The 26,649-nt window shown below is 36.0% G+C and overlaps 2 protein-coding genes across 2 annotated transcripts in view; one reads left to right on the top strand and one right to left on the bottom strand.

Moving 5' to 3' along the window:
- Positions 1–1,241: 1,241 nt before the first annotated feature.
- On the bottom strand, positions 1,242–17,524 carry znf330 (zinc finger protein 330). Its single transcript, XM_007253699.4, has 10 exons — positions 17,428–17,524; positions 12,972–13,113; positions 12,800–12,819; positions 10,304–10,374; positions 9,910–9,986; positions 7,716–7,842; positions 5,663–5,767; positions 5,515–5,561; positions 4,063–4,180; positions 1,242–1,681 (listed from the first exon to the last, which is right to left on the bottom strand). The coding sequence occupies exons 2-10, from the start codon at positions 13,089–13,091 to the stop codon at positions 1,404–1,406; spliced, it is 963 nt and encodes a 320-aa protein (XP_007253761.2). The 5' UTR covers positions 13,092–13,113; positions 17,428–17,524; the 3' UTR covers positions 1,242–1,403.
- Positions 17,525–20,118: 2,594 nt separating this feature from the next.
- The window catches only part of rnf150a (ring finger protein 150a), a 51,934-nt gene continuing 45,403 nt past the window's right edge, over positions 20,119–26,649 (top strand). The window contains exon 1 of the mRNA XM_007253700.4: positions 20,119–20,865. Within this exon, the coding sequence (XP_007253762.3) occupies positions 20,409–20,865 (457 nt within the window). The 5' untranslated portion in view covers positions 20,119–20,408. The remainder of the gene's footprint in view (positions 20,866–26,649) is intronic.

Here is a 26,649-nt window from a genome sequence, read left to right as displayed (position 1 = left end):
TTGGTCACACTGCAGCAGGGATTTTGGCTCAATCCCCCGTACAGATCTTATCACGAGCTTTCAAGTTTCGGAAAGATTTTCTATCGGGTTCAGGCTACTCCAAGACCTTAAATGATTCTTACAGTCTCACTCCTTAGTTGCCCTGGCTGGTGTGTTTTGGGTCATTGTCATGCTGGAAGACCCAGCCACAACCAGCCGTTTTTAATGTTCTTACTAAGGCTGAGGTTGTTGACCAAAATCTCGCAATAAATAACCCCATCCATCCTACCTTCAGTAAAGTGCAGTCGTCCAGTCACCTTTGCAGAAGAGCACCCCAAAGTATGATGTTTCCACCCCTGTGCTTTACGGTTGGGACAGTGTCCTGGGGGCTGTTGTACCAATTCCTTCTTCTTCTCCTTCTTCCAAACAATACGATTGGAGACTAAACTAAAAAGCTCTATTTTGGGCTCATCTGACCAAAATCTTTTTTGCTTCTCCTTTGGTCACTGGCGAACTTCAATGGGCATGGATGTGTGCTGGCATGAGCAGGGGGATCTTGCATGCCCTTCATGATTTTAATCCATGATGATGTAGTGTGAGACTGTGATCCCAGTTCTCTTCAGGTCATTGATTAATTAGGTCCTCCCGTGTAGCTCTGGAGTGACTCCTGACCTTTCTCAGAATACTTCTTACCTACAAGGTCATGTTGTGTTTCTTCCATTCTCACAAAGCTGCTTGCATATTGTCCTGTAGCCCAGCCCAGCCTTGTGCACATCTACAGTTTAGTCCCTGGTGTTCTTAGACAGCTCTTTGATCGTGGCCATGGTGGAGAGGTTGGAGTGTGAATGGCTGAACAAAATACAGACTTCTCATTCTTTTTAGCAGTGTAACAAATACTTTTTTTTCCTTACTGTGTAAATCAGTCAGTAAATCATTCCCTTTGCCTACAATCCATGGATTATACTGTCTGTCTGTTGGTCGCCAAAGTCTGTGTGTGGGTTTCTTGGACTTCTTGGATCAAACTGTGCTTATTAGGACAAGTGTAGCTCAGCGGTTCTTAACCTATGCGTTCTGATGTAGACCCTCTGGGTATTGTCCACAGTTGTCTTTTCACTGATTCACATTGACTTGTGCATGTTCTGGGTCTTCATATCCAGTTTTATCCTTTTAAGAAGGTCGAACTGGAAGTGTGAATGCAAAAGATAATAAAAAGGAGTCTTGTGTAGCTCAACACTAGGAAAAACTCAACAGAGAAACACTGACATTTTTAAACACTCTGATTTTATTGAGAAGAAAATGTTTAAACAAAAATAGCCAAGCCGAACATGATTTATAGCCTGTATGGTTTAAAATAAGACTTTATCTATCATCAGAGGCACAGCTATCAATCGTTCTTTATTCACCACTACTGAACTAGGACTCCTTCACTTGCCACTATCTGTACCCAGACTCAGATTGTGAATTTTATCTGCCACCTCAGGTTCCTCTTCCTCCTCATCTTCTTCCTCCTCGTCCTCATCATCATCGTCATCTTCCTCTTCTTCTTCAGACTCGTAGTCATCATCATCTTCATCTTGGTCCCCTCCTCCTCCTCCTCCTCCTCCGGAGGCAAGGTTTTTCCAGTATGAATCGTATCCTGATGCGCCGTAATCATAACCATCGTCGTCAGCCCCGCTCTGCCGGCCAAACTTGTGAGTGCGAGCTGCAGAAAAACAATGAAGGGTGAGTCAATTTAATTACTCAAAATACAGTCATATGAAAAAGTTTGGACACCCCTATTAATCTTAATCATTTTTAGTTCTAAATATTTGGGTGTTTACAACAGCCATTTCAGTTTGATATATCTAATAACTGATGCTCGCTGTAATATTTCAGGATTGAAATGAGGTTTATTGTACTAACAGAAAATGTGCAATATGCATTAAACCAGAATTTGCAAAGGTGCAAAAGTATGGGCACCCTTATCATTTTACTGATTTGAATACTCCTAACTACTTTTTACTGACTTACTGAAGCACAAAACTGGTTTGTTAACCTCATTGCCATGTGTATCCAATCATGAGAAAAGGTATTTAAGGTGGCCAATTGCAAGTTGTTCTCCTATTTGAATCTCCTCTGAAGAGTGGCATCATGGGCTCATCAAAACAACTCTCAAATGATCTAAAAACAAAGACTGTTCAACATAGTTAAACTAAAAATGATTACGATTAATAGGGGTGCCCAAACTTTTTCATGACTGTACTGTTTTAATGAGATTTTCAAAATGAAATAATCCAGATTATACTTTATTGTTTTACTGAATCTTTCCATATAGAAGATGCCAGTGGGAATCAAAATAGGTAGGCTTGAGAAAACCTGTGAAGAACTCTTATGTTTGGCAGCGATTTATAGATTTTACACTTTTCCTGAACTCAAACACAAGCAGGTTATATTTGCACCTCGTTCACACACATGCATGCACGTTTACTTCATACAAGTGTACACACGTACAGGCACACACCTCTGTACACTAGTGCTGGGCTGTAAACCGGAGTTGAACCTAGACCCGCTATAGCACTAGAGGCGCTGCGCAGCACAGTGCAGAACGGCACCGCCAAAGAAGCACATGCAGCCCTGTGGAGCCAAACCATATTCAAATGCTCATCTAGTGCTATCCTGCCTGGTAAGAAATGAGAACAGCTCCTGTTGCCATTTCTACTGTATGAGTGTTTTTAGCCCAGTAAAATAGAGTAACTAAAGCCATTTTAAATATACTAATACTGCAGCATGAATGATAATTCAAATGTATTTGTTAACTGGAGAAAGAAGGGAATTGTGGCTGATTATAATACAGTAATGCCTCTAAAGCAGGGGTGTCCAAACTACGGCCCGCGGGCCATTTGTGGCCCGTTTCCTTTCCTTTCATGGAGAGGTATTTTAGAAATAGAATTAAAGTTGGCCCGCTGTTAAGCAGGTTTTTATAATATGAGATTCAAAGTTCGAACGCTAGGTGTCAGAACCGGGCCAAAGTGTCTAAAAGCGGAGAGGGTGTGCATTTCTAGCGCAGAAAAATGAACCAAAGAGTCTAAAAGCGGAGAGAGTGCGCATTTCTAGCGCAGAAAAATGAACCAAAGAGTCTAAAAGCGGAGAGAGTGCGCATTTCTAGCGCAGAAAAACGAACCAAAGAGTCTAAAAGCGGATATATATCAAATATATTTCTCCTTCTGGCCCCCAACAAAAAAGGTTTGGACACCCCTGCTCTAAAGGCTTCAATAATAACATATTGTACATCGATATTAAACGTGCGTCTTACTTGTGCAATAGAGCCTTTGAGAAATATCTCTTTGAATACTTACATTTTGAGCCATTTTAGGACCATTTGTAGTGTTTATGGAACTATTTAAAATATTTCACTTTGTAAAGGAAGCAGTGTTGAAGTTTCTGATAATGGAGTCTGATTTCTTCATATATTGTGTAGTTTTGTTGGACAAAATTAACCCAATACTAATCAAAGCCTTAATTTAAAGTCTTGGTGTTTTATATTATATATACTCCTAACAGTATAGTAACTCACAAACCTATATTAAATATATACATATATATATATACCTATATATATACACATACATTAATATACCGTGAATGTCAGAATCTTGAAAAATATCATTCTAGGCATTTTTGTCCATACTGCCCAGCACTACTGTACAAGTGAGTAAGCACGTACGCACACTCACCGCCCACACAAGTGTATGCACGCACACACCTCCCACACACATGTGTAAGCACGTACACAAGCACGCACACACCCCCTACTCAAGGTGTACACACCCACCACACATCTGTGCACATGCACACCTGCATACACACAGACGCACACTCACACATGCACCCTACTCAAGTGTTAAAACTAAAAAAAAGAAAGTGTACAGGCAGGAGTACTCCAGGGTCAGGAACCTGTGCTCCATTGTATTGTGTTTTAATTGCTACCATTTCAAGTTAAATATAGCACTGTGTTGTGAAGGAAATACATTAAAGCCCTCTTGAACTCATCTTTGAGATGCAATGACGATATCGACTGACTATTATAGACCACAATGGACTTACTGGACATGCTGAGGTCTTTGGTCTCCTGGGTCTGGTGTCCGCACTTTGGACACGGAGGCGCCTTTCCTTTCTCCTGCTTAAAGACTTTGCTTCGAGCGTGGTCATCACAGAAGCAGGCCTACCAACAAAAGCACAAAAATGAAAGTGCAATAAATACATGTACTGTTTTTGTTATTTTTTTGTTTCCTACACAATTTAACACACATGAATGGATCAATCAAAATTCTCCAACTGGCCTGAAATAAACTCTTTTTACATTGACTTTACTTGAAAATTAAAGTTTTATCTCTTGCCTGTAAAGGTGCTGTTTTGGATATACATGCGTTTTATTGTACAGCGACAAATATACTGTATATAAACACAGAGGCACAAATACAAAGATAAAGGTGTCAAAAATCATGGGATAGCAGTATCTGTAGAAAACCGATCATTCAGCTTGGGGCAACTCTGGGACAGCTTGTGAGGAACTATATTGTGAGTGAGGCTCAGAGACTGTCGCCGCTCCCATTCATTCAATGAAAATGAAGCCAAAATTTTCCGCCATGCTGGCGATCCTGAAACTCACATTGTGTGCGCAGTAGAGACCAGAGGAGGAAGAAAGACTGTGGAGAGACAGCCTACTCATTTAAATAACCCCGCCCCTGAGGGCTGCCTCCACAGAGCTATACACAGTCTATGGTCCCACCCATACAGTCATTGGTCCCACCCCGGCTAGGTGTAACCCAGCCCTTTTACACACCAATAACCACGCCTTTTATAATCGAGCTGAATAACGTTTTAAAAAGAAGAATTCTGTGGGGATATAAAATTTTGACAATATAAGCAGACGTTACATTTGCTGCTGCATTTAAATAATGGAGGTAGAATTACAGTATGTTGAAGAAAAGAAAAAAAAAAAAACGTGATTTAAAGTTGTCTGTTTTGCCATTGAAACCTATGGGGATGGGTGGGGTTACACAGCTTTCTGCAACCGAACAGCAGGGGGCGCCCGACCTGTGGTTGCTTCACTTTTGAGAGACGATGCTCTGTCCAGCTATACACAGTCTATGGTTTCATGTAAAGTAACTGCCTATTGCTGACCCCTGGCCTGCGCATATCCAGTGAGAGTGCGCTATGCAGTGGAGCACGTTTATACTTTTCTGCTTGCGCATATCAATGGGTCTATATTGCTCTGCAGTTTAAACCACGAAGGCGGGAATGTGTGGGTGGGAATGTGAGGCCCAGCTTACCAATCACAGCTCTGGCTATCCGCATCACATGACGTGTAGTTACATTTCCATGGAGGTACAGTGTTGGTTTGACACACAAGCATAAATCGGCCTTATGAAGTATAAAGAGTCCCACTACTTGTTTTATGTACTTTACATCATGTAACAGAGCTGCGAACATTGCACAGCCTGTGTTTTTTTAATACAAAATAAACACATAAAGTAGAGCAAACAAGGGCCTTACCTTGCATCGCAAACAGGAGTGCTGTCCCAGTCGATTACATGACACACCTAAAAGTGAAAACTACATTTTAAGATAAAGGTCCTGAGAGCAAAAAAAACTCAAATGGAGAACTTGATAGAAATTTCTATAACAATTTTAAAAGACTTACATTTAAATGTCTCTGCCTCCAGGACCTGACAGCTGGCCTGATGTTCAAACTGGTCATCCTCACAAAGGAAGTTGTGACAGAAAGAGCAGCGGAAAATGCGTCCTCCTGCAGCCAAGAACATTGCATTACATTTCCTCAACAATAAACCACTTTAAAAATAAATAATTGCCTTGTCATGTGAATGAACAGTGTATCAGGGGCCAGTTCAGGGAAAGAAAGCTTTTTGTCAATAGGCCTGTCAGAACAATTACATTATCTACTTGTCGTACAATACATGGACATGACCTCAACCATATTTACTGACCTCTGTATAACCCACTGTGCTACCCTATGATAGAACACTATCGTGCCAGTATGTTGACTTTTCTTAAAAACAGTGGTGTCACACAGTGATTTTAAACTCTTAAATGAAGTTTCTCAGACAGGGATTAAACCTAGCCTTAGATTACACAACATTTTTTGAAGATTCTCCAATTAAAAGGAAAATATAGTCCACAACTAAGATAAATCTCTAAGATAAGTCTCCAACCACCTCCATGCAACCAGTTTCTGTTTTATATGATTTTATGATTTTAGTTACCAATTTTTTGATTATGATTTTGCTATGTTTTAGTTGTCTTCGTTTTTGGTTATACATGATTTAAGGTAACATTTTAGGTAAACAATTTTAGTGGTCCTTTTATCTTTCATGTAACTTTCCTTTGTCGTTATTATTTTACCCTTTATTTTATTAATTCTGGTTATTGCTTACCAATATCTTACTGATCCATGTTTTAAGTTACAGTTTTATTAATTTATCTGTTGTTGCTCTTTGACATTTTAGTATTTGTATTACTTGTGAGACTTGCTCACATTAGATTATATTGATTATATTTGTTTTATATCTTGTTTTGTAATTATTAAATGTTATCCATCTTATCAGTTTATATTCTATGTATTTGCTCAGCTACATTGTAAATAAAGGCCACCCTCAATGTACTCAGTGTTTAAATAAATGTTGACTGACTGAATGATTGATTGATTTTAATGAGGTTTTATTTATTTAGAATATCTACAATGTATTACCAATAGTATAAAAATGAAATATGTAATTTATCACAATTATTTCAGAAAAACTGTACCTGACAAACAAAAAAAGTTATTGAGACAGGTCTGTCTATAAAGGGCGGGTAGGGCTGTAGGTTTTCAGTGGATTGTATGAAAACTGAACAAATGCTGGAACAAGGGGAATCAGGTGTTGCTGTTGGCTGTTTAGAATTAAAACCTGCAGATGAGAGGTGTGCCATATTGTATTATACACAATAAATCATATATATATTTTTTTTTCAGTTTAGTTCTTTAGCACTATGGCGTTAGCATTAGCCGCTAAGCGCTAGCTCTTTTGCCGTTCAGAGATGAGTATTACCGGCATACAGCCTGCTATTAACCCTGGCTAGCACTGCTGGAGCAGTATTCGCATTACCGGCTTAATGCGCTAAGCAGTAGCAGTTAGTTGCCAATTCTAATGCTCCAGCCTTAGAGCTGGAAAAACTCGGGAATCTAAGCTTAATGTAAATACACAGAAGCGCTTTACTCACCCAAATAAACAGTGTTCAGGAGAGAATCTGTGTAGATTTTATTTTTTAAAGAATTACAGTTTTGTTTACTTAGCTTTACCTAACCTAGGCAAGATCTGCTGAATGAGAAGGAAAACCTGACAACACCCCTGTTCCTTACTAGTGTCTCATAATGCACCTTATAATCCGGTGCACCTTATGTATGAAAATACGCCTTTATTGATTGAGTGCGCCTTACAGTGCGAAAAATACTGTATGATATGATGACATGTATATGTGTGGATTACAGCTCTATCTCACTGTGTATAAGTACGTATGTGTGGTATATGTGTTCCTGTGAAACTGCTAGTAGGTGGTACTTGTTTTAGAAGTTTTAGTTTGGTCATTGTTGTACATGGTTTAAAAAGTTAGAGAACAACTGGTCTAATGAATGTTGGCTTGAGTAAACTGGGATTAAATGATGTGCAGTAACTGCAGAGTTGGTGTTGTGTTGTTACCGTGCTCCCAGACGCTGCGATCACATTCAATGCAGTCTGCATCAGCTAGAGGACAGGTGCAGGCGTGTGTACTCAGACACTTTCTCCCGTGGCAAACCCAGGCCTCACAAAAATCACATATGGCTCCCTAGTGGTCACAAACAGATTATGAGGTATAATGAGTTCCTGGACGGAGCTCTACGCCAGGAAAATAGTTCTTAGAACATTGGGTCAGTTTCAAAGAAGCTGTCCTCATTCACCCAGTGTTTTCTTTTCTGGGATTGGTTACGTAGACAGTGCATTTGGAAAGTATACAGTGCTTCACTTTTTCCACATTTTTTTTAAGATCTCTCCAGAGATGTTCCATCTGATTCAAGTCTGGGCTCTGGCTGGGCCACTCCAGGACATTCACAGAGTGGTCCTGAAGCCACTCCTTTAAGATCTTGGCTGTGTGCTTTGGATCGTTGTCCTGCTGGAAAATGAACCGTCGCCCCAGTCTGAGGTCAAGAGCGCTCTGGAGCAGGTTTTCATCCAGGATGTCTCTGTCCATTGCTGCATTCATCTTTCCCTCTATCCTGACTAGTCTGTCAGTTCCTGCTGCTGAAAAACATCCCCACAGCATGATGCTGCCACCACCATGCTTAACTGCAGGGATGGTATTGGCCTCGTGATGAGCAGTGCCTGGTTTCTTTCAAACATGACGCCTGGCATTCACACCACAGTAGGGATGCAAATTATCGATTAATTCATTAATCATAAGTTGATTGATCTTATCGTTCGACTTTCGATTCATTGATAAGCGGCGTTTTTCACCTGAATTTCAGTGTTTCAATAGGGCACGGGTGTCCAAACTTTTTTTGTTGGGGGCCAGAAGGAGACATATATTTGAAGTCACGGGCCAAAGACTCTATAATAAAACAAATAATGAAATATACCACTTTAAATAATACATTTTCCTGATTACTTTCATTTACACACCATTTTACTTGACTTACTATCTTTATCTTTGACAGTGTTGTGTAAACTAAGATTTTTCAAATTGATGTATCATTTCATGATGTCTCTTAATATTAAACTCCTTAATTACGACAAATTTTAGACTCATTTGCCCTTTTTCTGCGCTAAAACTGTGCACTCTCTCCGCTTTTAGACTCTTTGGCCCGTTTTTCTGCACTAGAACTGTGCACTCTCACCGCTTTTAGACTCTTTGGCCCGTTGTTCTGCGCTACAAATGCGCACCTTCTCCACTTTTAGACTCTTTGGCCCGTTGTTCTGCGCTACAAATGCGCACCCTCTCCGCTTTTAGACTCTTTGGCCCGTTTCTGACACCTAGCATTCAAACTTTGAATCTCACATTATAAAAACCTGCTTGACAGCAGGCCGACTTTCATTCTATTTCTAAAATACCTCACGGGCCGCTCCAAAATAGGAAACGGGCCGCAAATGGCCCGCGGGCCGTAGTTTGGACACCCCTGCAATAGGGCCTTTAAAAATACCAGCGAAATAGTTAAAACACTGAGTTCAAAAAGTATATATCATATTATGATAATTATATTGTACTATATTATATTATATATTCCTCAAATAATTATGCATTAGGAAAAGAAAGCAGACATTTTTTATGGTATAACAAAATACATTCTTTAATAAAAAAAAAGAAAAGAAATAAATTAAGGACTGGCTCAGTTCTTGCATTTTAAACATTATACATATTTAAAAAATATAAAGAATAATAGAAGAATAGAAGAAATTAAGAGCCAAACAGAATAATATTGAGCCTATAGGATTATGAAGAAACTGCATCTAGGCTATTAATTAGGAAATCCTCAACAATCCTGGCTATAGGAACACAATGAGATCCTGAAATCCTGTACTGTCAAATGTGTTGATTGGCATCAAATCTCTCTCGATTGTGCTGCATATCCTCTCTGTAATGCCCTCCGCCCTCTGCCTTGTGCCTTTTACTAAGGAGTGGCTTTTGTCTGGCCACTCTGCCATACAGGCCTGATTGGTGGATTGCTGCTTAATATAATAATATTTGGAATAAGGCTGTAACGTAATAAAATGTGGAAAAAGTAAAGTGCTGTGAATACTTTCCGGATGCACTGTATGTGCACTGGGATTAAATTATTACAAAATCAAAAAGGAAGAATAAGAATTATAATAAAAAAATGGTCTTTTCTACTAATTTAAATTTAGAAATTGCTTTACTTACCACCATGCCCATTCCAGTGCTGTGAACGCCAGGATGCTTTACGACGCAGTCAGAGGACTTCATGCATTTTGTTTTACCTTAGAAAAACAGTAAGCAAGCTCATTACAACACCAACTGTGCTATAAAAACCTACAACAGCAGCTTTTAAATACTGAACACATCACACAATTGAAAAGCTGACAAAGAAACAATACTGCTGTCTAATGAGGAACGTTAGGAGTCATTAATCTTTAGGCAAAACAGGCCTCAATTTATCCAGTTTGCAATTACGTGCCGTTTTGTTGTTGTTGCTTATTTTAAACTGCTTTGTGATTTTGTGTCTTATAATCAATCAGAGACTCCTTCTGAAATTACTGATTAAAAAGAAGATGATTATGAATGATTTATAACTTACCACACTGGGCACACATAGGGAGTTTCTGCACCGAGGCACAGAAGTAACAGAAAGCTCTGTTTTTCTGACGTCTAAAAAAAATAAAAGTAAAAAGATTTAATACACATACTGAAAAACACACATCATCAGCTACAGTGTTTATTGGTGCAAACTCAGTGGAACCTGTTTGCTCACATCAGGCTTTTGGGTTGGGTTGGGTTCTCAGTCTGTATGCAACTTTTGACCTCAGGTTATTTTAATTAGTCTTTAACTTGCAATTCCATTCATGACAGTATGCTTTAATAGTACGTGTCAATCTGTGGTGTGCATACCAATGATGTTACGCCAATCATCTCATAATCAAGTCGTAAAGATGACCTCAGAAAACCAGCTGCACGCACTAATAAATGTCAAACCCTTTGCAAATTGGTTTTTATTACTTTATACTCAGTACCTAACAGAGCCTGTATAAAAGCACAAACACAGACCCTACCGTTAGGGCTGCACAATATATAACTTCAGCACAGTGCAAGCACAATAAATCACAATATTAATTGTGTTCTGCAACAAGCAAAGCAAAGGCACACTATGCACAGCAATTAGAGCAGAAGGTGAAATCTCATGGTGCTAGATCAGTCTGGAAAATTCTTTAAAAAAAAAATAAAAAAATAAAAAAATTATATATATATATATATATATATACATATATATATATATATGTATATATATATATACATATATATATATATATATGTATATATATATATACATATATATATATATATATATATATATATATATACACACACACCTGGATCAGACAAACTCCATCCTGCTGTGCTAAAACACTGTGCTGATCAACTGGTCTCATTGTTTATGAATATATTTAATATCTCTCTAAACCATTATGTTGTGCCAAAATGGTTTAGTCATTGTGGAGTCCAAAAGTCAATTATGGAGCTATACCTGTAGTTTGAGATGTTTGATGACAACAGATAATAAACTCAAATGATTTCATAGAACCTGAGGAAGTGATGAAGCAATGAAGAAGTTTTGGCACTTCAAGGCACAGGGATGATGACTGATTCATAGCAGATTCATTGTATAATGAACTCATTACAGATATATTATTAATATTTGTTGTGGAGTCCAATCGATCACTGCCTTATAAAGTTGGAAATACTTCCTCATAGCTCTTAGGTCAAAAATAAGTCACTCCAAGCTGCATATGCATGCTGCATGTGATATGTTATCTAAAAGGGTTTTTTTTTAACTACTGCTTTAGTACAGCCAAAATCGTAAATTTATTTGTTTTATATTAGTTTTCTGTTTAAATATTTACATACAGTACAGGCCATGCTCAGGCAATTTTTCCTTTGGGATATAATCTCGATTATGCAAGAGTTCTGTTTGTCAGCTTCAAACAAAATTCTGTTAAACGTACTTTAGATTAATTCTGTGTACTGTAGGGGTGTAACGGTACACAAAATTCACGGTTCGGCGTACACCTCGGTATAACCCCCAAGGTTCAGTACATTTTCAGTGCGGTTGGTTAAAAAAGAAAGAGGCTGTGTATTCTGTATAACCTCACCATTAACTTCATAATAACAATGAATCTTCATTATAATCATGTTTTGTTTAGTTTTTTTGGGATGGAATGTAACAGGGTTCAAGCTCTTTTATTAAATGCTTGAAACCAAGGTTCTCTCCTACTGTCATCATGAGAGGATCCATCTTTTGGATATTTTTGTAACAAAAACAATGAGCCTGATTGTGGTGCTTCATTAAGGACAAACAACAGCATTACTTTAACTGCTTAAACTACACATATTCTTTTCCTAAACTTATTACGAGAGAGAGAGAGAGAGAGAGAGAGAGAGAGAGGTGGGGGGGTACGCGAGAGAGAGGGAGAAAGAGAGAGAGTGTGTGCTCGAGTAGGCCCGTCACCATAGGAATTTTTTTGTGGGCGATATATTGTCCCAGAAATTATTGCGACAATCGATATTGTCCATTTAATGTCACTGATATAATAATAATAGAATATCACAACAAAAAAAGAAATTATACTCTTTTAAAGAAAAATAAAAGAATAATCATTTTGAAAATAAATATTTTTCTTTACCTACTGCAGTCCACACTGTTTGTTTAGAGTCTCAGTTATTGAAGCATTGGTCTGTTATTGCTGGCTAAAATATTCTTTATTCATGTCTATTTTTTGTACGATAAATCGATAATGTAACTATTGTGACAGGCCTATGCACGAGAGAAGGAGGTACAGCACCAATGAGAGCAAGCAAGTAAGAGACAGACAGTACGAGCGCCTAACCCTGCGATTACACTGGAAAGCGACAGGCAACCATTAATTTTCCTATGGCAGGGCTATGTAATCTGCGTGTGTTTACGTAAACCGAACCATGACCTACCACTACACCCCTAGTGTAAATGGACTCAGGTTGAATTTTAGTTCTGGTAGTAAAAACATTACATACAGTCTTTAATGGAATAAAAATAGCTCACCTTACACACTTATCACAGTCCTGGAAACATCAACCAAAAGGCATATGTTAGAATAGTAATTGAAACGTGTTCTGTAAACTAATATGCAAAATAAACAGCCTAAAATAGTCGTCAGTTTAATAATTTCACAATATGCATACTTTTCTCATTAAAACATGCTAAGAACTCTTACCATAGAATAATTGCATGGATGTTTCGCCACATCTATATGCTCTCTACTGGCGCGGCTCTGTTTCTCTCGCTCCTTTCGGCTTTCGGCCTTCTTGCGAGCACCGGTCTTCTTCTTCGGCATTGTTCAGCGATAAAATAAGAACCTACACAGAAAAGAAAATAAGAGTCTATTGGATCAGGGCAGTAAATGAATGTTCAATCAACAATTTCAACAATCCCAACTTTGCAAATCAACTGCAGAAGCACATGTTATTCTCAGTTTTAATGCTGCACCTGTTGTATGTCCCCGTTTCCATTTTTAAGAGACAAAGGACAGCAGAGGCGTGTCAGGAAATATACAAAGAAAAAAAAAAACAAATGTGTTGTTGTATATAAAAAAATAAATAAATAGAAAATAAATAATGATATTGCACAAAGTGATGGCAAACAGATTAATGTACACATGGTGAAATAGGATATTGCCATAGTACAGCCCAGGAAGGTTATAAGTACACAGTTTTATGGTGCATAGTAAACTATTGTCTCCAGAAAAGGCAGACATTCAAATTGTCTACTTGCCTCTAAAAACTCTTTCAGCAAATTTCGTTTGGCGTAATATGAATGTCAGATGTTCTTTACAAAGCATCAAACTTTCATAAGTAATGAAAAAATGAGAAAAATGCTCCTAGATTGGGAATAGAATCGTATAACACTGACGTGCCAAGTAAAAGCATTCACAGCCCTTCAATTTTCTTCTGGATTTACCACTGGCTCCAGTCAAGTGGTCAAAACAACAGAAGGATGATAAGTGGTAACAGTGGAAACAGGATGTCATGGCAAAGGCTATGAATACTTACATAATATTCTTCTTTTTTTTTTCCTTTTTTTTAAATAAAACTGCAAAATTTCCAAACAAAGCTTTTGTCACTTTGTCATTATGGAGTATTGTGTTTACAATTGTGACCAAAAAAAATCCAATAAAATCCATTTTAGAATAAGGACACATAACATACACAGTGCACCCTTTCAGCATATATACACTATATACAACATATGATATATGGTTCAGCAGGTTTTTCCTGTGTCTCCTGAGTGTACTCACTAGTGTGCGTGTGTGTGTGTTTGTGTGTGTGTGTGTGTGTGTGTTCAAAGCGGAGTCTAAATTCAATCTGTGGAATTCTTCCTCATATGAATGTGGGCAATATGACAATATGCAGAATAATATATATTGTATATTATAATGTATAATATAAATTTATTTATTCGTTATTCGATGATTGTCAACAATACATAAAGAATAAAGATAACTTGTAACTTGTGTAGTTTTTGTCGTAGTCACTGTATAAGGAAATCAGGGATGGTAAAACAACTATTTTACACCAAACCACTCTGAAAAGCTTAATTAAAAAAATTGGGGGATTGGAGGAATTCCTGCTTTATCCTATAATGATTTGGAGTGACTTGCTGAAGGGAGGATAGAGTCTGTTTTTCAAAAAGGGATTAGGCCTGGTCATAGACTAGTATTTTCCTTTCAGTGGAAAATCTCCATTTGAAATGCTGTTATGTAGTCTAACCGGTTGTTGACAGTCATGGGGGTTTATTATACATAACACCACCAAAGTGCCATCATGTTTAAGGTACAGTTACTTTGAGTCGTGCAGTGAAAATAATAATAGGAATCCACTTGATTTTACAATCTTTGGAGAATTTAAAAAAGCAATACACCTGCAGAAACAAGTAAAATGAGGAAACAGCACCCCTAGATGAGCTGGATAAGGACTTCAGCTGTTCATCCGCCTACAGCCTCATAACATCCCCTGGATATTACGGATATTATCTTATTTAATGTATGAGTTTTAACACCTGTAAACACTTCTGAAACTAGGCTACAAAACCCACAGACATTTTTCCCTTTCAGCTGAAGCTCCAAAACACAGTCTGAATGTCCGAACAGTAAAGGTAAGCTGCTGTAATTAAGGGAACTTGTGCTTAGCACTGCATATTTTACTGTTTTAAAAATATTTGTGTACATGTGAACAGTCCTGGAGAAACACCCTATCTTTGGCTTTTACTTGTCGCACTATGCCCTGCATGCATTTGTCCATCAGGCAATGTATTCAAAGCAATCTGGTGGCTTAACTTGATATGAGAATATCTAAAAAATATTCTTAAAACAAATAAAACAAAGTTTTATTTGTATTATATTTTACTTCAATTAAACCAAGATTTTTAATGCATTACACATTTTAGCTGTAAAAAAAAAACAATAGAGCTCTAACGCTCACATCTACAATAAAAAACAGACATTGCATTCAAAATAAATTAATAAGTAGAGGCCACAGAAAAGACAAAAGAGGGAAAATTACATGGGATTACATCCTGCTTATAAAATTACGTAAGGTCTTTTGGGAATGGGTGGGTCACCTTATTTTTTCCCCTAAAACTAATTATCTTGAGATAGAAAAGTGAAAAGTGAAAGTGAAAGTGAAAAATGAGGTAATTACCCACTGTGGCCGGCAGATGGATCCAATACGCTATTCATTACATTCCCAAACCCACTGGTTGATTAGGGATGCTGTTGCTGGAAGGTGATTTTTTTTTTTATTTGCTCTACTCTGGAGATGGAGATTCTTCCCTATACAGTACCAGAAACACCTTATTCAATTTTATTATAATTACTTAATTAAATTTACTTTCTACATTTCACATAAACACATAAAAAAATAATTAAATTAATAAATAATAGTGAATAGTGCATTGGTGCCATCTAAAGGCCAGAGAGGGTAATGTGTCAGGCAAAATGTGTGTTTTTTTTAGCTAATGAATTATCTCAACATAGTTAATTATGTTTTCACCCATGTAAAATCTAATTTAATGTATTATATCAGTGCAATCCCCCTAATCTAAAGATCTGACAATAGATATGTTGCTCTGGCCTGGGTTCAAACACTTTTTAACCAATACATTTCCATGATATTCCATGATATAACTTTCCAGGGACAATAAAAGAAAAGTAGTCTTTTGGCTAATTCTGGTGCATTTACAGTAATGTTAATTAATGTACACTGTCCCTGTTAAATAAACTATTTAAAAAAATAATGATAATTTCCATGCCTTTAAGGCAAATTTTCATGACCATACAATTTTTAAAACATCAGTGCAGACATGAACAATAAAACCAAAAATCAACTAAATCTATAATGAAAATTGATTATAGTAGGTCTAAAATAAATCAGATGAAATGTTGACACACATCTTTAATATTAAAATGTGTGTCACTGTCAGATCCTGAGAGCTCCATTATGTAGGTCTAAATTACTGAATTAACTCTGTTTTGAGCTAACAAACAGATTTTCTCTATTGATAAATGGAAACAAAGATTTGTAGACCAAACTTCCATGACTTTTCCAAACCTTTCTGGGTATTTTTACTTTTCCAAAACGTATCCATGCCTGGACATTGCTATTTTCAAATTCCAAGACTTTTTCAGGTTTTTTCATGACCGTACAATTCCTGTGTGGCTGTTTATAATCCAAACAGCAACATTTAACCCAAACCTGAAGATCTGATACATAACAGCGAGGTTGCTATGGCCGTTTATAAACCAATCAGCAATAGAACTGGCTCATTCACTGGATCATTAGAATGCGATGACTTAGTAGAACTTATTATTGCACAAATCATGTATAAATCACCACACTGTATACAGGGGTGATTTGAAAATTAAATACAAAGATAAGTGTTATGAATATAGGGAAATAAGTATGTTTAAAAGAAGAAGAGCAGGGACTATGACACAGCTGTAATGAGTTAAAAATGTGTAGCTCGTAGTTAGTAAACAAGCATATACAGACATGTTATTTTAGATATAAAATTGTGAAATTTCTGGAGATTTTAAGTCTTTTTTGTTTGTTTAACAAACATGTAAATTAGTTAGGAAACAGGGCAGACAAAATAAGCTAAAGCTCCGAAGCTTTTTGGTTTGTATTGATTTGTTTAAATGCAAGACTTCTTCTGTGTGTATTTACTTTATTATACATTTTTACTTATTTCTTGTGTGTGTGTGTGTGTGTGTGTGTGTGTGTGTGTGTGTGTGTGTGTGTGTGTGTGTGTGTGTGTGTGTGTAGTGTACATTTTGCAAAACTGAATTAAACTCAACTAAACTAAACTAACGTTAAACGGCTGAGCGCAGAAAACCTTCAGCATCTCGTTTCACACAATCAGAGCCTCACCTGTTAATGAGCCCCACAGTTTTCTTCAGTCCACCTTAAACAGTGTAACGTTAGTTAGCAGTTTATTAAGGTGGAGCGGAAAACACGAGTTAACTCCAGATTAAAGAGTTAAAGCAGTGAAGCTAGTAAAGCTGGGCCTCTAACAGCCGCCCACAGTGCAGCATTACCTGCACTAAACACTACCAGCACTAATAATAACAGTAAAACACCTTTAATAAACAGAGAAACGCCTAAAACACAACTCACCCCGCAAACCAACTCACTCCAGCCGCCTGTCTCACTCCTCAGCCCGTCGACAAGCTCCGTGCAGAAACCCGGACCCGCCACACATCAGTTCCCACCCCGCAACTGCCTGTGTTCAACAGTTAAAATTAGATAAGATAAAATAAGATAAAATAAAATAAGATAAAATAAAATAAGTCCTTATTAATCCCACAGCGGGAAAATCTACAGCAACAGCAGAACACAGGACAGAACAGCAGTGTCAGGGAATAAAAAAATAAATAAATAAATAGCAAACAAATAGTAAACAGATAGTAAATAAATAGCAAATATAAAGCAAATAAATAGTAAACGGATATTAAATAAATAGTAAATAAATAATAAATAGCAAATAAATAGTAAACAGATTGTAAATAAATAGAAAATAAAAAGTACATAAATTGTAATTAAATAGTAAATAAATAGTAAACAAACAGTAAATAAATAGCAAATAAAAAGTAAATAAATAGTAAAGAGATTGTAAATAAATAACAAATAAATAGCAAACAAAACGTAAATAAATTGTAATTAAATAGTAAATATAAAGCAAATAAAAAGCAAATAAACAGTAATAAAATCTTATGAATAGTAAATAAATAGCAAATAAAAAAACAATTATAAAAAAATACTGTATATACGTGTTCTGTGAAAATAAAATGTTTTTTTTTAAGGGTACCCATTGTTTAGTTATTATTACGGGTACCTATTTAGTTATTTTGTTGTTCAAGGTGATACAAAAATAAGGATTATAATTATATATTTATTAAATTTTTTTACAACACTACTATAATATTGTATATGAGTTTTTTTCTTTTGTGTGCCAAAAAAAAGATGGAAAAAATAGAACATCTTCTCATGTTAGGTCAGGAAACGTTAAAAGCCACATAGATGGAAAACATTTTATTTTATATGCTTATCTGTCATTTATAAGATCATTAAAATAAATCACAGAACTCGAGTTTGTTGTACTCCGCTCCAGCAGGCGGGGCGCTTTATTACGCAAAAGGCGCGTCAGACTATCCGGGTTGCCATGTGTTGTAAAAACCATCCTCAGCGTTGTGTTTTCTTAAAAACAAACCAAGTACTTACTGTGAAATAACTGGCAACCTCCTATGTTGTGACGATTTGCTTTGATTCACTTTACTGAACCGATTCTTTTAAACTGCCCAAATTGAATCTTAAATCTGATTTGTGATTTATTGAACCACAGGTCAGCCTTTTCCTCAGCTCCTCCGCTTTCAGCACAGAGGATTTCTCCCACCTCAGCTCCTTTATATTTAGATTCCTCACATCCAGCAACAAACTGAAGCTTTTAAAGCGTTTATAACATTGACTTTCTATTTTTACTCTGTACTACTCTGTTCACATATAAATAAACTAAATAGACATATAGTCTTTCTGCATTTAGCTGAATAAGAACTTTTCAATTGTCTTTTTGTTGATTTTTATGATCTTGTGACTTTAACATCTGTGTCTGACCTCAACATTTTATTATGTGACATCTATGTATTAATTTTGGTGGTTCGTATAGAGTACATTAGAATATCTTGAGACCTTATGGTTTTGTGGTAAAAATATATTATTATGTAGCCTCAACTTATTAATTAATTAAACAAAGAATTGAAAGATGCAATACAAAATTACAGACCAACACAACGACATGTTTATAATAAATTGACATACTGCATAATAATAGCTAATAACTGTAAATTGCTAATTATAAATACATTGTTTGATTTACCTTTATATTCATTTTACTTATTGTGCTTTACATAGAAATGTATTTATTATACATTTAAAAAAAGTTATACGAAATTATAATTAAAAGAATAAAAAAGTAATGCAAACATTACAGATGCTTAGCTGAGGTAAAGCTTAAGTTGGCCAGACATCTCTGATGACATATCATATTTAAACTAACTTAAAAAAAATCTAAATAAATTTTTGTATAGAAATAGATCTGTTAAAAACGTCTGCAACTCTAGGTCAACCAAAGGGAATAACATGGGATTAAGCTGTAAAAATATGATTTCTCTGTAGTCTGAAATATTTAAAATATAAATAGTGAAATATAAATAAATAATACATATGAATAGACAATAAATAAATAAAAAATAAATACATTATACATTATATGTTGAACTTTACTGTAAATCGTCTCTAAAGTCTAAATGCCAGAAAAGACTACAACTCTTAAAAAAAACTAAGTGAAAACTTTAAAATATTCTTTAATTTTCCCATATTGAAAACCTTTGGAATAATCAAGAGGAAGATGGATAATCATAAGCCATCAAACCAAGCTGAACTGCTTGATTTTTTTGGTGATTTTTTTGAGTGGCATAAAGTTATCCAAAAGCAGTGTGTAAGACTGAGAACATGCCAAGATGCTTGAAAACTATAATTAAAACCCAGGGTTATTACACCAAATATTGATTTCTGAACTTTTTTTGTTATTTCAGGCAATTCTCATTTTCTGCAAATAAATGCTCTAAATGACTATATTTATAAATGTTGTGCTTAGTTTATAAAATAAAACAACAATGTTCATTTTGCTTAAACATATATCTATAAACAGCAAAATCAGATAAACTGATTCGGAAAGAGCTGTATACAGTCATGATCATTTCTGAGTCATTTAGAGTGATTCATTTAAAAGATTCGATTCACAAGAGCCGAGAGATTCGCGTCTGTAGCAGCTGAGCCACAATAACACACACAGAGACACCGTGGGTCGAGAGATCAGTGGTGGGATGAGCTTCTGGGTTTAGGATATTTTGTGTTTATTTCGTGTTTGTTTGTTTATTTTGAGTTAGAAGTAGTTTGAGAGCTTGGTTTAAGGTCAGATCAGTGAATCAGACAGTTTGGAAGTGAAGCTTTTATTCCCTCCGCGGAGCTTCGGGCAGTGAGGGCGGGCAGGCTGAGTTAGTAAGCCGGACTAGGGGTGATCCGTCGGCGGCTGGAGCAGCATGGCCGTGTCGCTGGTGAAAGCGTGCCGCAGCCTGGCTCTGTCGACGGGGCTTCTGTCCTTCTGCTTTGTCCACCTGCTGTGCCTGGACTTCACTGTGGCCGAGAAGGAGGAGTGGTACACGGCTTTTGTAAACATCACCTACGTGGACCCGGTGACCTCCGAGCTCCGGACGGAGAAGACCGAGTGCGGGCGGTACGGCGAGCATTCCCCTAAGCGGGAGGCCCGGGGCACCGTGCTGCTGCCCGCCAGCGGACACGACCGGCAGGCCTGCGACAGCGGCACCAGGTTCCCCGTCAGCCGGGAGCACCAGGGCCCCTGGATCGCGCTTATAGCCCGGGGGAACTGCACGTACCGGGAGAAGATCCGGCTGGCAGCGAGCCTTAACGCCTCGGCTGTGGTCATCTTCAACGTGGGCTCCAGCAACTCCAACGAGACCATAACCATGCCTCACCAAGGTAGGGAATAACGCTACATCTGGCAACCTTTTAAAGGGGGACTTCAACCCAAAAATAAAATTATCACATTTTGTTCCTTTATGTCTGTAATCTAAAGCTTGGTAGGTATTTGAGGGGTCTGAAGTTTACTTCTTCAGATATGAGCTGGGGTTTGGATGCTAATAGTGGAGGTCAGTGTCATCCAGTTAAGAATGGAAAAAGTTTTTGTCAATCTATGAGAATGTAAAATTGGGTAAATAAGATTTGTTGTGTTTTTAAATGTGCATATTAGGCCTGGTAATTACATCTTAATTATATAAAGTAATTGTGGTGAAATATATTATGGTCATTTCTATGTCACCCATGTAAATAGCTCAATAAAGCTAATATTATCATTATCTTAGTGCTTCATTTATATTATTGCACTTTTCTTGTTAAAAACACTTAAATGATCAATGTATCAGGTCAGCAATAATTAGTAAGGACATGTCCATATATTGTATGATAAGTCTTACATAACAATGTAATGTGTGTTTTTATTTACATAACTACTGTTTACTTCTTCAGATATGAGCTGGAGTTTGGCACCCAATTAAGACTGGGCTTCATTTGCTTCATATCTCATTAGAAAAAGTGTTTTAGTCAGTCTATGAGATGGGAAAACACTGTAAATAAGATTTGTTGTGTTTATTTTAATTTAAGCTATAAATAAAATGTGCACATAAGTCTTGGTAATTATATTTTTATATGAACGATGTACTGTTCCAGAAGTAATTGTGATAAACTATATCTTACATATATAGTTTTATTCTACTTATTTAAATTGCTCAATAAAGCTAATATTATCATTATTTTAGTGCTTATAATGAGCCATAATTAGTGAGATCATTTGCATATATTGCACGATAAGTGTAATGTGTGTTATTGTTTACATAATAACTAATTACAGTTAATAACTGTCACAAAATCAAAACAGGGCTTAATCCCAAAAAGAGTGATGAAATTATCAACTATTGTTCAACCCAAAATAAAAAAAAATATCGCATTTTGTTACTTTATGTCTGTGTAAATTTTGATTCTTTTAATGCAGTTCTTTAAGTATGTTTTAATGTTAATTCAGTAAAAAATCAAATGTGCACATTAAGCCTGTTAATAATATTTTTGTATTGATAATCTACTGTCCCAGAAGTAATTTCTATAAACAATATTATTGCCATTTAAAAACAATTTAATTAAACTGATAAACTGATATAGCATAATAATCCAGGTACATCATTTAAACTGCAATGATTAGTAGTTTAGATGATCAGTTCATCTTGCCTGTCAAAAGTTTGCAGTATACCATACCGGTCAAAAGTTTGGACACATCTTCTCATTCAGTTTTTTATTGTATTTTAAATCCAGTTTTTAAACCTTTTTGAGCACAGCTCCACCTGTTGCAGTTCACTCTGTGCGTATAAAGACACCATTATTGATCCATTAGTCATTACACGACTGACTGAAATATTGGTGATGTTGATTCTTAGGTAAACAAACACGCAGGTAAAGGTCAGCACAGGGTACTGAGGTCAGGTTCATATCTCATACAAGTTGAGGGTGATATCTTGCATCATGTTGTAATTGTTCAGCCCTACTCCACCTGCCCCCCGAAGCAGGGTTAATTTTGATTTAGACCATATCATCTCTTCTGGTCAGAGCAAATTCTAGTCATTTGGCCTAGAAAACACACTAATGATGTCTGAAGTTATGACTGAAAAGTGGTTTGTTTTGTAGGTTTCTGTTAGTGATTGTAATATGTTTATAATTTTAACACAATTGAACTTTTTTTTTTACCAATAGTAAAATATTATTTTTTCATTATATTTTAATGATTTAAATTGCTGTTACTGGCCCATTAGGACTGCTGCCTCCCACTGAGGATGGGGCCACTGGTGGTCCTCTGCCCTCCTGGCAGATGAATGGTTTCTGGGGTCGTGTAATCAGTCATGTAAATGAGATATTTTGCCTTTAAAAATGGTACCATTTGACTGGTTGAATTACCTTTGTGTTTCTTTGTTAGGGACAATAGCTCGAACACCCACTGACCTTTTTTTTTAAATCTAATGAGTTTAGTATCATTATAAACTGTATTCTGCAGCAGTAGAGCAGCAGGTATTATATTGTAATGTAGTGTATGAGTGAGCTTACACTCAGGATTACAGAGCAGTTTCCCTTCTACCTAAAACAGTCTGCTGCTTTATTGAGTAGAAAGAATTAGACTGAGCTTAATTAACTCTGATTAGCAGCTGAAACCTGCAGGGCGGAGTTCAAGCTGGGTCTCAGAATAACTACTCACCTGCTCACCTCACAATATTTCAGGGTATTTTTGTGTTAACGATATACTTGGCGATATAGGAAAACTAAAATAATTCATACATTTCAGGAATACAGTATAATAGGAAAACAGCATAATCATAATGTGGCAAAATAAATAATATAGCATAAAATAATATAATGCAGCAAATAATATTGCAGAATATTTAGTGCATGCATATAAACTGCAAACTAAAACAATTATACAATAAATACAATTAAAGCTTCACAGTAAATAATAGACTACTTTTAAGACAGAACAGCCCTATTATCACAATATGGATTTTTATTATCATGATATTTCTGTGTCATGATATATTGTATACGATACAATATTGCCCACCCCAGCATCTGTAATGGTTGGCTGATGGTTTAGAAGGCTTTTACCCCAAAAATGGGAATGGTTTTGAAAGTGGTGGCCACAGACAAATACTCTTGTCTTATTCTTCCTGATTGATTTTTTTCTCATGTTCTTTGTTTTCTAGTGTCTTTGTCACTACTGGTAGCAGAGGACAGTTGTAGCCCTTTCAGGTTGCACAGGTAGTCCAGCTCCTCCAGGATGGTACATGCATATGTGCTGTTGCTTTAACATTTTTGTCTCCCAGCACAATCTAAAGAGCATGTAGGAGATTCCAGGATCAAATCAAATAAAAACAAATATTTATATAGCGCTTTTCACAACTGATGTTCTCACAAAAAGCTTTGCAGAAAAGAGACAATTGCATGAATATAGCAGGATAGTGCATTAATCTGGCAGAAGATGCGTGACGTCACTGGCTGCCAGTGAAATTTAGGATTGATTTTAAATAAGGTGTTGGTTCTTACTTATAGGGCTCTGCATGGTGATGCACCAGAATACATTAGTGAACTGCTACTTCCTCTGTATGACCAACAGGTCTCTAAGATCCTCTAATAAATGAAAAGGAGATTGAGCCTTTGCTGTGTGTGCTTCAAAATTATGGAACAGTCTGCCTTTAGATATCAGACTCACTAAATCTGCAACATTCTTAAAAAAAAATACAAAAAAACGTTAAAAAACCCACTTTTACTTTTTGGCTTTCGAGAGCGACCATGGGAAATGTGCCTAATTTTTGTGGTTTGAATGTGCTGTGTTTTATTTATTTATGTCATTATATCTTTTGGTACCACTTTAAAATAAGACTACCTTTGTAAAGGGTTTATAAATGGTTTATAATTAGTTTATTAATGCTTACTAATTAGGTTGTAACTGCCTTAAAAATCATTAATAATCAGTTATAACACATACGTAGAAAAAGGTACAATGACCTGTTGTTTTCCAAATAGCAAACCCGAAGCCATCTATATTGTTGACCTTTCTAATTATGTGTTATAACTGATTATTAATCATTTTTAGGGCATTTACATCCTAATTAGTAACCATTAATAAACTAATTACAAACCATTTATAACCCCTTTGCAAAGGTAGTCTTATTTTGAAGTGGTACCTATCTTTTATTTATGTATTATTTTATTGTAAAGCACATTGTGGCTCTTAGAAAAGTGCTGTATAACTAAATTTTACTTACTTAATTTACACAGTATAGTTGTATTGTTGCTTCTTGGTTTGTTTGCTTTATTTTTTACAAAGTGAATGTACCAGCTGTTCTTACACATTAGACCAAAATGTTCCCATACCAGAGCACTGGAATGTGCTTTACTCTCCCAAACTTTCTGGATTTAGCAGTCTTTAAGAAGAATTATCCTTGAGTGATTGAGTCTTTTCACTTATTGCAGTGAAGATGTGCCACTCAGATATCTGTGTTTGGCTGGTGTGTTGGCTAAAATATTAGTGACGTTTATTCGTACGTTAACAAACGCACAACTAAACACAATCAAGAAAGGATAATGTAATTATTGTGACAGCCAAAATCAGCAGAATAGAGCTAATGGCCAGATTCTGACCTCAGGCCTGCTTTTACTCAGCAAATACTGTTATTGTTTGATGACGGCCAGCCAGTACAGCATGGCTACCTTCAGAAGACTGAACGGTTGTGTTGTGTCAGTGATGGAGAGGAAAGACTGTGAAGTCCTCGTGTGACCCTGTCTCTACTGAAGTTCTAAGGAAATTCAAATGATCCTGAGTCGTCAGAACGAGGCATTGCAGCGTGGGAGTGTTTACTACCGTTTTCTGATCCAGGATCTGTGTTATCCTTCTAAATGTAAAAAGTAAATCTACTTAAACCCCTGAATGAGAATGTGTTAGTGGTGGGTAGGGCTGTGTACCATTTAAAATGTTTAGATATCGGTTCGATACTTTGAATTCGGTACCCATACCCAATGATACTTTTTTGTGCCTTTTTCTTAATTTTTATCAAAAATGCAAAAAGGGATAATTATTTTTACAAAATGTATTTATGTAACTGATGATAGAGTAATCGTCCGCAATAATATCGCCAACATTTTTGAATATCGGGAACGATATTATACCCTGAAATATCGAGCCATATCACCTACCCCTATTTATCACATCAGGGTACTTTTTTTTTTTCCTCTTTTTTTTTTTAAGTAAAAGAAAAATTCACATTGTTCTAATTTCCCATTATATATTTACTAGAGACAGATTTTATCTCTCCAGTAGGGGTGGGTGATATGGCTCTAAAATAATCACAATATTTCAGGGTATTTTGTGTGATATTGATATACTTGGTGATATAGGAAAACTAAAATAATTCATTAATTTCAGGAATATAGTATAATAGTATAACAGAGTAATCATAATGTGGCAAAATAATAAATAATATAGCATAAAATAATATAATGCAGCAAATAATATTGCAGAATATTTAGTGCATGCATATAAACTGCAGACTAAAACAATTATACAATAAATACACCTAAAGCTTCACAGTAAATAAAAGACAGAACAGCCCTATTATCACAATATGGATTTGTAATATCATGATATTTCTGTGTCACGATATATTTTATACGATATAATATTGCCCACCCCTACTGTCCAGTATCATTTATTTTACTTTATATAAAGTATAGATATTTGGAGTGCATTATTATTAGTATCATGACATTCTGGATCATTGATTTCTGTAACAAATCTGATAAAAGTGCATCACAAGCGACAGATGCTTTAACCCTCCTGTTATGTTCCGGGTCAATTTAACCTGTTTTAGAGTTTGAAGATCTAGGAAAAATAGTTAAAAGTAGTTTTTCAGTATCAAACTTTTTCTGCCCTAAATTAGTGTAATTAACATATAACATGAAAATGTTTCATCTCACACATTTTCCACCACCCTCTGCAAAAACAAAAACTAAAACAAAATTGAAATGTTATGTTTCAATGTTATGTAAAACTATTGTTTTATATGTTGGTCTTTTAAAAGTGATAAAGTAATGAAACTTTAAAAAGGTTGGAACATGTATTTTTGAATGAAAAATGAGTGAATTATCCTAATTGAAGCATTACCTGTTAGAGGT

Source organism: Astyanax mexicanus, chromosome 7 (genome assembly GCF_023375975.1).
Source record: "Astyanax mexicanus isolate ESR-SI-001 chromosome 7, AstMex3_surface, whole genome shotgun sequence".
In the NCBI taxonomy this organism is placed as follows: domain Eukaryota; kingdom Metazoa; phylum Chordata; class Actinopteri; order Characiformes; family Acestrorhamphidae; genus Astyanax; species Astyanax mexicanus.
This window is presented reverse-complemented; position numbering and strand designations above follow the sequence as displayed.